Source organism: Pygocentrus nattereri, chromosome 1 (assembly GCF_015220715.1).
Source record: "Pygocentrus nattereri isolate fPygNat1 chromosome 1, fPygNat1.pri, whole genome shotgun sequence".
Classification (NCBI taxonomy): Eukaryota; Metazoa; Chordata; class Actinopteri; order Characiformes; family Serrasalmidae; genus Pygocentrus; species Pygocentrus nattereri.
The window spans coordinates 45,610,726-45,623,401 of NC_051211.1; the positions used below are offsets into that span (position 1 = coordinate 45,610,726).

A 12,676-nucleotide genomic window follows, 5' to 3' on the forward strand; every position below is an offset into this window, starting at 1 on the left:
GTGTGGGTGTGTGTGTGTGTGTGTAGGTTATCAGTGTGAGTGTATGTGTGTGTGTAAGAGAGAGAGTGAGAGTGAGTTGGTTATCAATGTGTGTCTGTGTGTGTGTGTGTGTGAGTAGTTTATCTGTGTGTGTGAGTGAGAGTAATTTATTTGTGTGTGTGTGTGTGTGTGTGTGTGTGTGTGTGTGTGTGTGTGTGTGTGTGTGTGTGTGTGTGTAAGAGAAAGAGAGAAGGTTATCAATGTGTGTGTGTGTGTGTGTATGTGTGTGTGTGTGTGTGTGTGTGTGTGTGTGTGTGTAGTTCATCTGTGTGTGTCTGTATGTGTAATTTATAAATTTATGTTTTGTTTGTGTGATTGAGTGAGAGTAATTTATTAGTGCATGTGTGTGTGTGTGTGTGTTATGGTTATCAGTGTGTGGATCAGCTCTCTGCAGGTGCAGCATTAATGCTGTATTACACTGGAGTGTTTCCTCTCTCTGAAGTCAGTCTCCTGTATGTTGGTGTGTTTCTCACCACACTGCTGCAAGTGTCTCTCCTCAAACACACATACACACACACACATACCTCTAGAGACGGAGGTGGAGTTCTGTTCATCAGCGCTGACGCTCTTTTGATAAATATGGAGAAAGAAAAAAACGCCTCCTCTGATTTGTCTCTGAAAATGTTTGATGATTTCCTCTCCTCTTTCTAATAAGGTCATAGTGAGTGTGATTGGTGGCTGTGGGGAGCTCTCTCTATCTTTCTCTCTCTCTCTCTCTCTCTCTCTCTCTCTCTCCCTCTCTCTCAGTTTCTTCAGTCTCTCTGGGGGAGTGGAGGTGAAGCTTGTTCTGTTGCTGAGGTGCACGGACTGTGTGCAGGTCAGAGGGAGATGGACAGCTGTGTGGTTCTTATTCTTCTGTCCTCCACAATCACTCTCACCACAGCTGGTAAGTAATTATATAAATTAATGAAACCGTTGAGTACACACCTCTTATTGAACACAATAACTGTATTGGTTTCAAATGTATTTGCATAGATCATAATTAATTACTTTTCTAATTCTAATTCTGTATTTGGAGTTACATTATCACTGTAGTAGCACTATAAGGCTTAATATCAGCAGCTGACCATAAGTGGCCATAAACAACTTTTTACTAACTCTTCTACTTACATTTATTTGTTTTCTTTCTTTCTGTCTTCATTACTTTCTCTCTCTCTTATATATAGACACTGTACAGCTGGGACAAGGAGGCAGACGCTGTGCTGGAAGAGTGGATATTTTTCGTAAAGATTGGTTTGGAACAGTGTGTGATGGTTTCTGGGATATGAAAGCTGCTGCAGTGGTGTGTAGACAGCTGGGCTGTGGGGACGCTCTAGATGTACTGAGTGCTGCTCAGTTTGGACCAGGACCAGGAGCAATTGATGCCTATACAAGAATATGCAATGGATCAGAGTCTACACTCAGCACATGTGGAGGAAGAAATGTGGAAACAGATAAGCGTGTCTGTGATTACACTACACCTGCTGGAATGATCTGTTCAGGTAACTGCAATAATCCTCATTTTGAAATGTAATGGATATTGTTTATTGATTAACATCCTGGCTCTGTATTGTTCTATATTTTAGTTATTTACATTTTAAACTTAACATTTGACTTACAGCATTTGGAACATTACTATTGACTTTGACCCTTTGACACAGACTGTATATAAATCTTGGTAACATTTATTATATGATTCCTCAGTATTCTAGTAACTATGTGTAAACAAATTATGAATTAATGTAGTAATTATCTGAAACAAATAATGTGCTTTGCTACTAATAAATAAACATGAAAAGAAGTTACTTGTTTTTTCCCCACTAGCTAACATTAATTAAAGTATTTAAGAAAGAAATCTAATTAATTAATTACTATAGTAACTAATATGAACCAGCCCTGTGATGGACTGGTGACCTATCCAGGGAGTTTCCTGCCTTATGCCCTTCAGCACTAAAATAGATTCCAGAACCCCCTGTGACCCAGGAGGATAAACAGCTTAGGTGATGAGTGGGCGAGTGAGTTATATTAATCAATATGGTAACTAAGGTTAAGTAATTTACTAACTGCTATTTACTAATACACTAACTATGATTCAGCCAAGCACAACCATATTAAATGAACATGTTTAGTACATTAAATATTTTTTGGTAAAAATAACTAAAAAGAATGATAAATAAAAAACTATATATACATATACACATACATACACACACACACAAACACACACATATATGTACATTATTATATACATATATATCATTTTTCACAAATGAAAAGGAAAATTAATTAATTAATTTAATGGACCAAATTAAATATTTACATTTACAGCTTTTGGCTGATGCTCTTATCCAGAGCGACTTACAATTTGATCATTTTACACAGGTAGGCCAAGGTGGCGTTAGGAGTCTTGCCCAAGGACTCTTATTGGTGCAGTGTAGGGTGCTGACCCAGGCGGGGGATTGAACCCTAGTCTACAGCGTAGAAGGAAGAGGTGTTACCCACTACACTACACCAATCACAAAATATTAACTAATACAATAACAATGAAAAAAAATTCTGTCCAAAAACAGCCAAAAACTTAGAATTAAATTTTTCTACATTAATTAAGCATAGTAGTGGTCCTTTACATTGTGTACATAATAATAATAATAATAATAATAATAATAATAATTATTATTATTATTATTATTATTATTATTATTATTATTATTATTATTATTATTATCTGAATAGAAATAAAATAGAATAGACAATATTACAATATTACAAAAAATGTACCTACAAAATAATAACTTTACAGGAGAATGAAAAAAACCTTAACTTTAATGAGAGTTAATGTAATGTAAAGTCAAAAAAGACAAAAATGAAGATATAAGATTTTCATCGATCAACAATTAGTGGGTAATTTTAGGGTAACAACACACTAACATTAGAAAATTATTGTTGATGTAGTGCAAAAACTGCTGTTGATTTCACCAAATGCACTAAACTCCATATTTGAAACATGTCTGTCTTAAAAAGACACAAACGTGTATCAACGTTTCCTGTCTGACGAGGGGGGGGATACAACATTATATCTTTGTTATGGGTCAGTAAAGGATGCATATAAATTACTTCCACTACCCCCATTAGGTTCAGCAGATCATAACTATATGCATTACTGCCCATGCATAAAACTTTTAAAGCCAGAGAAAGTACAGTCAAAGGTCATAAAGGACTGGACAGAAGAATCTGCCTGCAGGAAAGTTTTGACTGCACTAGTTGGGACATGTTTAAACAGTCTTGTGGTGATGATTTGGATGAACTTGTTGATGCAACATATTAATTTATTGCTTTTTTTAGGGACAAGCTTGGGACAGCTGTTTTTAAAGTAGGTTAAGCAAAGTGACTGTGGCATCCTCTACTCTTCTATGTAGCCTACAAGCATGCTGTAGGTGGTTTTAGTTCAGATACAGAGTTTGTTAATGCTCTATATAACCTAACTCTTGCTAACGAAATTGCTTTGATACTTTAGATTTTAGTAAAAAAATTCATAAACTGAGTTATAAACCTGTAGATAATTAACACTTTGACACAGACCAAAGGGTGAAAGCACCTTTTTCAATTTTAATGAAACCTTTCAAAAATTGTTGCAGTCAGAAATATTAAAGAAAACTGAGCATGCAGTTTGTCTGTAGGCCACACAGAAGAGTAGAGGATGCCACAGTCACTTTGCTTAATCTACTTGTAAAACAGCTGGAGTGGAACGGGTCCCATGCTCGACTTCTATTTGTTGATTCTTCACCTGATTTTAATACAATTCAACCCCCATGTTTTAACTAGTAAGCTTCTGGAACAAACTGATCTGAGTAATGATCTGGTGTGCTTGGATGATGTGGTGGATTCTTGATTTTTTAACTAAGAGGACACAAAGAGTGAAGGTAAACGAAACTCTGATCAAGTTTGCTCATCAGCTGGCTCCCCGAAAAGATTTGTGCTTTCACTCCTATTATTATTTCTCTATTAAACATGTGTCAGAGTAGTATCAGTCAAAAGGGTGTGCAAAGCCGTCATCAAAGCAAAAATTGGCTACTTTTAAAAATCTATGGCAGAGATGTCAAACTCAGCCACAAGTCTCCAAGTATGTGACACTCCAAGTATGAACACTGCATTAATAAAAGTGAATTTCTCTTAAAAATCACAACTAAAAACAAATACTTGCAACGTTTTCTTAGGCAGTGTTTGTTACAGTTTGGACACAGTCCTGAGAAAAAGACAGATTACAGCTGGTCAGATCAGATACATTTAATGATGCTTTATTTAATGATTAGTATAATCCACCACAATCACATGTAGGACTACTGTAACTTTAAGGAATGTTAGTCTCAGATTAAGTGATGGACCGAAAATGATGTTGAATTTTGTGCTCAACATAATAAGAGCTTTTCAATAACTTGCAGAAACTCTTTACGTTACCATGACGTGAAATGGGAAAACCTCAAGCCAGAGAACCTTAAACTCTTGTCTCTTTCTTTGGGCACAGCCAAAGAGCAAACCACTATAATATATTAGTAATATGGATAATTGTTTTCATTACAGCACTTGTTATGTCACTAAAACCAGTACTTTTGTCATGGTCCATTATCATATTGTTATCAAAACTATGATTGAATGTAAATTTACATATTGATATGAATATTAATAGTGTATTCCATGTTCTCTGTTTATCTGATGTTAGAAGTCAGACTGGTTGGGGGCTCTCGCTGCTCTGGGAGAGTGGAGGTGCTTCATGGAGAGACCTGGTCCACCATGTGTGATGCTGACTTTGACCAGCAGGATGCAGAGGTCGTGTGTCGAGAGCTGGGTTGCGGGGTTCTTATGGAGGTGTTGGGAGCAGCTGCTTTTGGCAGAGGGGAGGGTCAGGTGTGGTCAGAGGAGCTTCAGTGTAGAGGCAACGAATCTCAGATTCACTTCTGTCCATCATCTTCACTCAAACACAACTGCTCCCACAATAATGATGTGGGAGTGGTGTGTGCTGGTAAGCACTGAATTTACTTTTTAAAATGTTTTGCCGCGCAGCTATACACAAGCCTAAGATCATAATGCACAATGCCAACATTGGGTGGCTGAGGGGTGGGGTGGAGGGGGGGGGGGGTTGATCCAGCAATAACATGTCAATCCTTGTTAATATCACCACAGTACTAAGAATGATCCACCACCCAAATAATACCTGCTTTGAGGTGGTCCTGTGTGGGTCATAATGACAATTCAAGAATGGGCTAGATAAATGACTATGTGGGGGAAAGAGTTGGACTATAGTCTGTAATCAAACTACAAAATGCACCTATTTGAAAAATAGACCTGATAAAAGTATAAACACATGCCACTTCTGCTTCTTCTAAAAGTGAAAAATGTTTTGAAATTTAAAATAAAAAAAGCATTCACACTATAAAATGTTACAGACAATCTGGATTGTTTTTTCCAAGTATTGCAATGTGGATAGAATCAGGGTCTGGACCTAGAATCTTCAGAGCCATGCCAAACTTTTACCAAAACAGAACACAACTAAAAGCAAATGAGGCACAAAAAATGCCAAGTCTTTAATCAGAGGGCAAGATTCCCAAGGATCAGAAAAGGGTCAATATAGAGGTGCTGGATATAGAATAACATGTATAAACTGCAATTTTATTTGACTTGACTTTGAAAAGCAGCCTTTGCGGCATGTAGACGTGATGACATACCATGGAGAGCAAAGTTCTTTGTTTATTTCTTTCTTTTCTTCTCTCTCTCTTGTAAAGAGAGTGTGCGGCTGGTTGATGGTGGCAGTCGCTGTGCTGGGAGAGTGGAGGTTCTTCATAGAGGACAGTGGGGAACAGTGTGTGATGATGACTGGGATATGAGAGATGCTGCAGTGGTGTGTGGAGAGCTGGGCTGTGGCGAGGCTGTAGATGCACGGAGTAATGCCCACTTTGGACCAGGATCAGGACCAATCTGGATGGATGACATTGACTGTAGTGGATCAGAGTCTACATTGAAGAACTGTAGATCAAGAGGATGGGGTAAACACAAGTGTGATCATTCTAAAGATGCTGGAGTCATCTGTTCAGGTGTGCTGCAATATTTTCATATCATATTAATTGTTATAGTTACTTTGCAAACACAGTATATGCTTAGGCAAACTTTATACAGCTGTGGTAAAAAAATGATGTAGTCAATTTTAATTCAATTAAATCTGAATTACCACTTTATCACAGGGATACATAATTGTACTTCAATTCTCATGATATTTTAGGAGTCAGGCTGGTTGGTGGTTCTCACTGCTCTGGGAGAGTGGAGGTGCTTCATGGAGACACCTGGTCCACAGTGTGTGATGCTGACTTTGACCAGCAGGATGCAGAGGTTGTGTGTCGAGAGCTGGGCTGTGGGCTTCCTGTGGAGGTGCTCGGAGAAGCTGCTTTTGGCAGAGGGGAGGGTCAGGTGTGGTCAGAGGAGCTTCAGTGTAGAGGCAACGAATCTCAGATTTACTTTTGTCCAAAATCGTCTTCACTCAAGCACAACTGCTCTCATGTCAGTGATGTGGGCCTGGTGTGTTCTGGTAAGAAACACATCTTCATAGTTGTTTTTGTTTTTCTTGGACCCCATGTTTTAAATTTATTTAAAAGTTTCAATTTCTGTCTGCAGCTCTCTGGTCCTGTATGAATATATGCATCTCTCTTACTCTTTTCATGTCATTCTTGTTCTTTTTGTTATGTATAGTCGGTGTGCGGTTGGTGGATGGTGGCAGTCGCTGTGCTGGGAGAGTGGAGGTTCTTCATAGAGGACAGTGGGGAACAGTGTGTGGTCATGGCTGGGATATGAGTGATGCTGCAGTGGTGTGTAGAGAGCTGAACTGTGGAGATGCTATAGATGCACTGAGTGATGCTCACTTTGGACCAGGATCAGGACCCATTTGGGTGGGTGATGTGGACTGCAGAGGATCAGAGTCTGCACTGAAGAAATGTCAGTCAACATGGGGTAAACACACCTGTGATCACTCTAAGGATGCTGGTGTTATCTGCTCAGGTACGTTCCTCTAAACTTTAGAAGAATTAGAGTCTACATTTTTGATCAACATTATGTTCCCTTTCGTCTGTCCCAGAATTTATAACTACTTTTGAAATCCTATAATTAAACATTTGCAAAAAAAACAAACAGGTGAGAAATTAACGGAAACACAAACATATAATGCTTTAGTAACATATTAGTCCACTACGAGCCACCAAAAAATAAATAAATAAATAAAATCGTGCACCTTGGTATATTTTCTACATGTCTCTGGAACTGTACTGGACAGATCAAACATCATTCTTCTTAAAGCCAGTCTTTCAATTTGTGTTTTCATGATAGTGGTAGAGAGCTCTGTCTAACACAATTTCCCATAGGTATTGTGTTTAGATTTGGTGACTACACAGACATCTTCTTCAAACTATCCCATGGTTCAGTGGCCTTTGTAGATGGAAGCATTGTCATCTTGGAGAACACCATTCCCATCAGGATAGAAATGATTTTTTCAAACAATGAAAGTAATTACTTATTTGCCATGACCATTTACTCTAAGAGGACAAATGGACTTTAAGGATGCCAGTAAAAATGTTCTCCAAAGACCCCTCAATATGTGGATCAAACACTCAGGCCTGTACCATTCAACTGGTGTATGTCCCACATGTACTCTCCTACTTGTAGAGAACATGGTGAAGGGTGACTTAAAGGTTACTATAATATCCCTCTCTCTGTTTTTGTGACAGATTTCTCTTGCTGACAAAGCTGAATCCCATCCTGCACAGACATTCTCAGTTACCTAAGAAACAGCTGTACCTTTGTTTTTATTTGCTTATATATTGTACTAAGTAGTCATGTGATGCAGCAAAGAGTTCTATGGAGTCCTGGGCAGCCCTGTTGGTGGTAGTTCCAGCCAGGCTGGAGAGAGGCATGACATATTTTAATTATTTAATTTTATCATACAGTACATCTGTCCAGAAGCATCTTTATTTGTAGAAAAATGAAAAACTATAGTAAAAGTAATTTTTATCCCTACACTTTTTTGTATTCATCATTGTTTATTATAGTTGCGCGTTGCTAAAGCAATGAAATAGATAAATAAATAAATCATTGCTGTGAAATACTCTTTTCTCTCTTGATGATATTACAGGAGTCAGACTGGTTGGTGGTTCTCACTGCTCTGGGAGAGTGGAGGTGCTTCATGGAGAGACCTGGTCCACAGTGTGTGACGCTGACTTTGACCAGCAGGATGCAGAGGTTGTGTGTCGAGAGCTGGGCTGTGGGCTTCCTGTGGAGGTGCTGGGAACAGCTGCTTTTGGCAGAGGGGAGGGTCAGGTGTGGTCAGAGGAGCTTCAGTGTAGAGGCAACGAATCTCAGATTTCCTTCTGTCCAACAACATCTTCACTCAAACACAACTGCTCCCACAATAATGATGTGGGAGTGGTGTGTGCTGGTAAGAGCTGCTTTCATAGTTAATCTCATTTCTTTGCTACATTAAAGAAAAATAGGTTTTAACTTTTTTAATCATTCTGTCTCTTATTCCTTTTCTAACATGTTTCCTTTTTGCCTCATTTAAAGATGTCATTACAGTGAAAAGCAAGATTTTTTGGTTCTCTCTCTCTCTCTCTCTCTCTCTCTCTCTCACTTTCCTTCTCTCTCTCTTTCTCTCTCTCTGTTGTACAGGAAGTGTGAGGTTGGTGGATGGTGGCAGTCGCTGTGCTGGGAGAGTGGAGGTTCTTCATAGAGGACAGTGGGGAACAGTGTGTGATGATAACTGGGATATGAGAGATGCTGCAGTGGTGTGTAGACAGCTGCGCTGTGGAGAGGCTGTAGATGCACTGAGTGATGCTCACTTTGGACCAGGATCAGGACCAATCTGGATGGATGGTGTGGACTGTAGTGGATCAGAGTCCACACTGAAGAACTGTTTATCCTTAGAACTGATTAAACATAACTGTAATCATTCCAAAGATGCTGGAGTCATCTGTTCAGGTAAAATATGTTCAACTTCAGTCATTTTAAATAATTTAATATTTAACGATTTTACCTCTTACACACTGTTACACTACTAATAATTTCATAATAATTTAAATAGTATTAAAATCTATGCAGTTTTTAATAGCATTTTTTTTTAACAGAATGCTATGTTTTATATATTTTCGATATACCTTTGTAGTATATCTTTCTCATTGCCTGCTTCAGTCCACTCCTTCTCTCACAATACCCCAGCAGGAGTCAGGCCAGTGAAACCGGGTTAATTGGACAGTTCTAGTGAGCACAGATTCACAATCACAACTAGGACTGACAGAATTGCAGCTAAACAGTCTAATTATGGGTGGCAGCAATTGTAACACTTCACCCTAGGGGTCCACCAACCTGAAATCTGTTACATGTGAATTTGAGCAGTCATAAATCCAAAACAAAGTTTCACATGTCCTTGGGCAGTCTCATATAGGCTTCTCTTAGGTGCCTCCTTTCCTAAGCTCAACTCAGTGCTAGTGTTGCCAGGCACCACAGTAAGCGGTGGTCTGATGGACATCTCTCAGGGACAGTAAGCAGGTTAAAAAGTCTAGGTGAATCACTACTGAGCTCTGCCCTGCCCTAAGTCAAACAGGCACACGACTTCTGCCAGTGTCTACTAAATTGCTCATCATGTTGGAAAAATTCAATTTCTTTGTGGGACTGAAAAGGCTTGCTCAGTTCCCAGCCTGGCATAGCTTTCCTTAGCAGCAGGCCTCATAGACACTCTTTGCCTAGCTGGGTAAACTGGTTCTTCCACTGACATCATTGACATTGCCACCACAGTCACTAGTGGATCCTGGCATAGACTCTTTAAGCAATTGCTTGACGAAGCAACTTGGCGGGGGTGGCACCATCATACCTAAGGTTATGCAGTATATCTGATTGTATTGGAACATGCTGAATATTGGCTGCTGCCTGCTGGCCTCATTTCACACTGATGTGTGTTCTGAAAAACACAGAGTTGACCCTTCACTGGTCAATGATTGGCATGACTGTGAACCGATCACTGCTTTCTCCATCAAGTAAAAGCAAAACTCCATCAGAACTCCTCAGCGCAAACCAATAGTGAATGGCATTAGTATCCAAATGCAGAACAACGGCACCACAACTTTAGACCTTAGATTTTCAGATTTGCAATTTCAGCTGTATGCACTTGTTTTGGAACTGCAGCTGTGCTTTCAGCTCTCCCAATCTAACATTATTACTCTATTTGTGCACAGATGGCATAGCTTCCTGACCAATGCACTGCACTATGTAAAGAGCAGTGAGGCATTTGAGAATCTTTCATAGTATTTGTTTTTTATAATGTTATGCACAACTCTCCATGAGCTCCATATAATAAAATGCAAGGCATGATTGCTACTCTACCTCTCAACCACTATGTAATATCATATCTGAGGCTGAAACTGTCGGTCCTACAGCCAGGTTCTGAGTTTGTGGTACTGCAGCTCTGCAGTTAGTCTGCTCATTAATGCTGATGGTCAGAATTAGTAGACTAAGAGATGTCAAAAATGTTTTACTGTGGAATATGTAATTCAACAACCACTGTGTTGACCATCTGAAAAGTGGAGTTGTTTTTATTTCATTTTCAAACATGATGTTTTTGTAAGGTTCACAGAATCGCAGACAAGCACGGATGAAAGGCAAAGGTGATTTAATGAAGTTAAATCAACAGTTGTCAAAAAGGGGCAAAACATACACAAAGTCAAAGTCCAGGCAATGGTCACAAAAAACACGGATCCAACACACACTGGCAAAGGTACAAGAAGGGCTAGGCAGGAACGAATCACAGGATCGATACACTACACTGAGTACACTCAGTAGGTCTCCAAGAAATACTTTGCACTGAACTAGCTATAAGCCCAGGCTTAAATACTCAGCTAAAGGGGTACAGTAGAGGTAAATCCATATAGTATCCTGGGGCCAGTAATGTTATAATCAGAAGAATTCTTCACACAAAAACATTTTCAGAAGATGCGATGCGGAAGAAAATTAATACATCATTAAAGGAAATCGTTGATTTGATGCTCAAAAAAATTTACTCATTAAAAATGCAAAGAAAAGAAAGAATAAATAAATAAGAATTTCTTCTGACTTTCAGGAAAGCTGCTTTATTCTATAGCATTTTTTCTACACCAGCCCATCAGTGTTATCTTTCACTGTGGGGTCTCCATATCTTATCCTCATCGCTGTCCTTTCTGGTGAGTTCACTCAAGCAGCAGGGGTCAGGGCTTACAAAGATCCTCAGCAAGCATCTGTGTGATCATAGGAGGCTCTGCTGGGCTCACCTGTTGCTATAGCTTCTATGCAAAGCCCTAGAAAGCCTAACGAGAAAAAGTACTTGGACTTACTAGGGTAGCTGCAGTATGCCTGTAATACTAAGTAGCTAGCATAGCTGAAAACTACACCCCCAGTTCTTTCTCTCTCAGGCAGTGTTGGTTGGGCATATGAGAAAAGTGTCTGTGGTTTCTGAACTGTACCTTGAGTGTTGTTTTCAGCTCCTTGAGTTGAAACTGGCACACTGGATAAACCTTTCCACTATTACAAAGAATTGGTACAGAGGTTGATAAAGTAGCAAAAGGAGGACACGTCAATATTTTTAATTGTTGACTTTCATATGCCATTTTCAAAATGGACAAATTGATCTGCTACACTAGTTCTGTCCATTGTTATTGTGCTTATTTCTAGAGAACACAACAGTATTAAAACAGTATTAAATACCTCAGATAGAAAAGCAATGATGTTCTACTACATGATTTATTATATTAGTAAAACTCAAATAGCTTTTAAATTAATATATTATATGGTAAAAAGTAATTAAAATTAAAATGCAATATTTATAAATTACTTAATTATTCACTAAGCATTGATTGCTATTTAATAGCTGGTTACATATTTAGTAATTTAGTGACCTTTGGCAACAGATCACTAACTGTACACTAATTGCTTCTTACTACATCGCTAATAAACTCATGAGTTCATATAGAAGTACCATGAGAACTAACTAGTACTTATGAGTTAGTCTTAATGATTATCTGATAAAAAATCAATTGATTTATCATAAGTGAATCATTAAATTGTATTCTTTCCAGGAAAGTGATCATTTTAAATACTGATTACACAAAAAAACTCTAAGGCATAATATTAAGACTCGTCTAGTTACTGATACCTTAATTTTCCATACTTGTTTCTGTATCTTCTGAAGATGAGAATAAGAATGACGATGAGATGTTAATTTAAGAGAGTATCACAGCTGTCATCTCTCAAATGTATATATATGGCTTTGGCTGTTATATATCTCACCTGCACATGGTTTTGGACATGCCCACCACTGAAAGGGTCAACAAAGTTTTTACATTCACAGTCAAGAGCACATAGGCTGCTCTTAATCATAAATTTGTAGTATACTTAATAAATTAGTAGTAAATAACAATTTTAAATTTGCTACACTTAGTGTTATACAAATTTGTTAGTTATTAAACATGATTTAATTATCTTTATTTCTTCTTGAAATTATTTCAGGGGTCAGGCTGGTTGGTGGTTCTCGCTGCTCTGGGAGAGTGGAGGTGCTTCATGGAGAGACCTGGTCCACCATGTGTGATGCTGACTTTGACCAGCA

The 12,676-nt window shown here is 38.5% G+C and overlaps 1 protein-coding gene across 1 annotated transcript; it reads left to right on the plus strand.

Annotated features, from left to right (window-relative positions):
• Positions 1 to 838: 838 nt before the first annotated feature.
• Positions 839 to 12,297, plus strand: LOC108444127 (deleted in malignant brain tumors 1 protein-like). The gene is made up of 8 exons (XM_037538104.1): positions 839 to 925; positions 1,206 to 1,520; positions 4,736 to 5,035; positions 5,796 to 6,104; positions 6,290 to 6,592; positions 6,754 to 7,059; positions 8,186 to 8,287; positions 12,263 to 12,297. The coding sequence occupies exons 1-8, from the start codon at positions 868 to 870 to the stop codon at positions 12,295 to 12,297; spliced, it is 1,728 nt and encodes a 575-aa protein (XP_037394001.1). The 5' UTR covers positions 839 to 867.
• Positions 12,298 to 12,676: the final 379 nt, after the last annotated feature.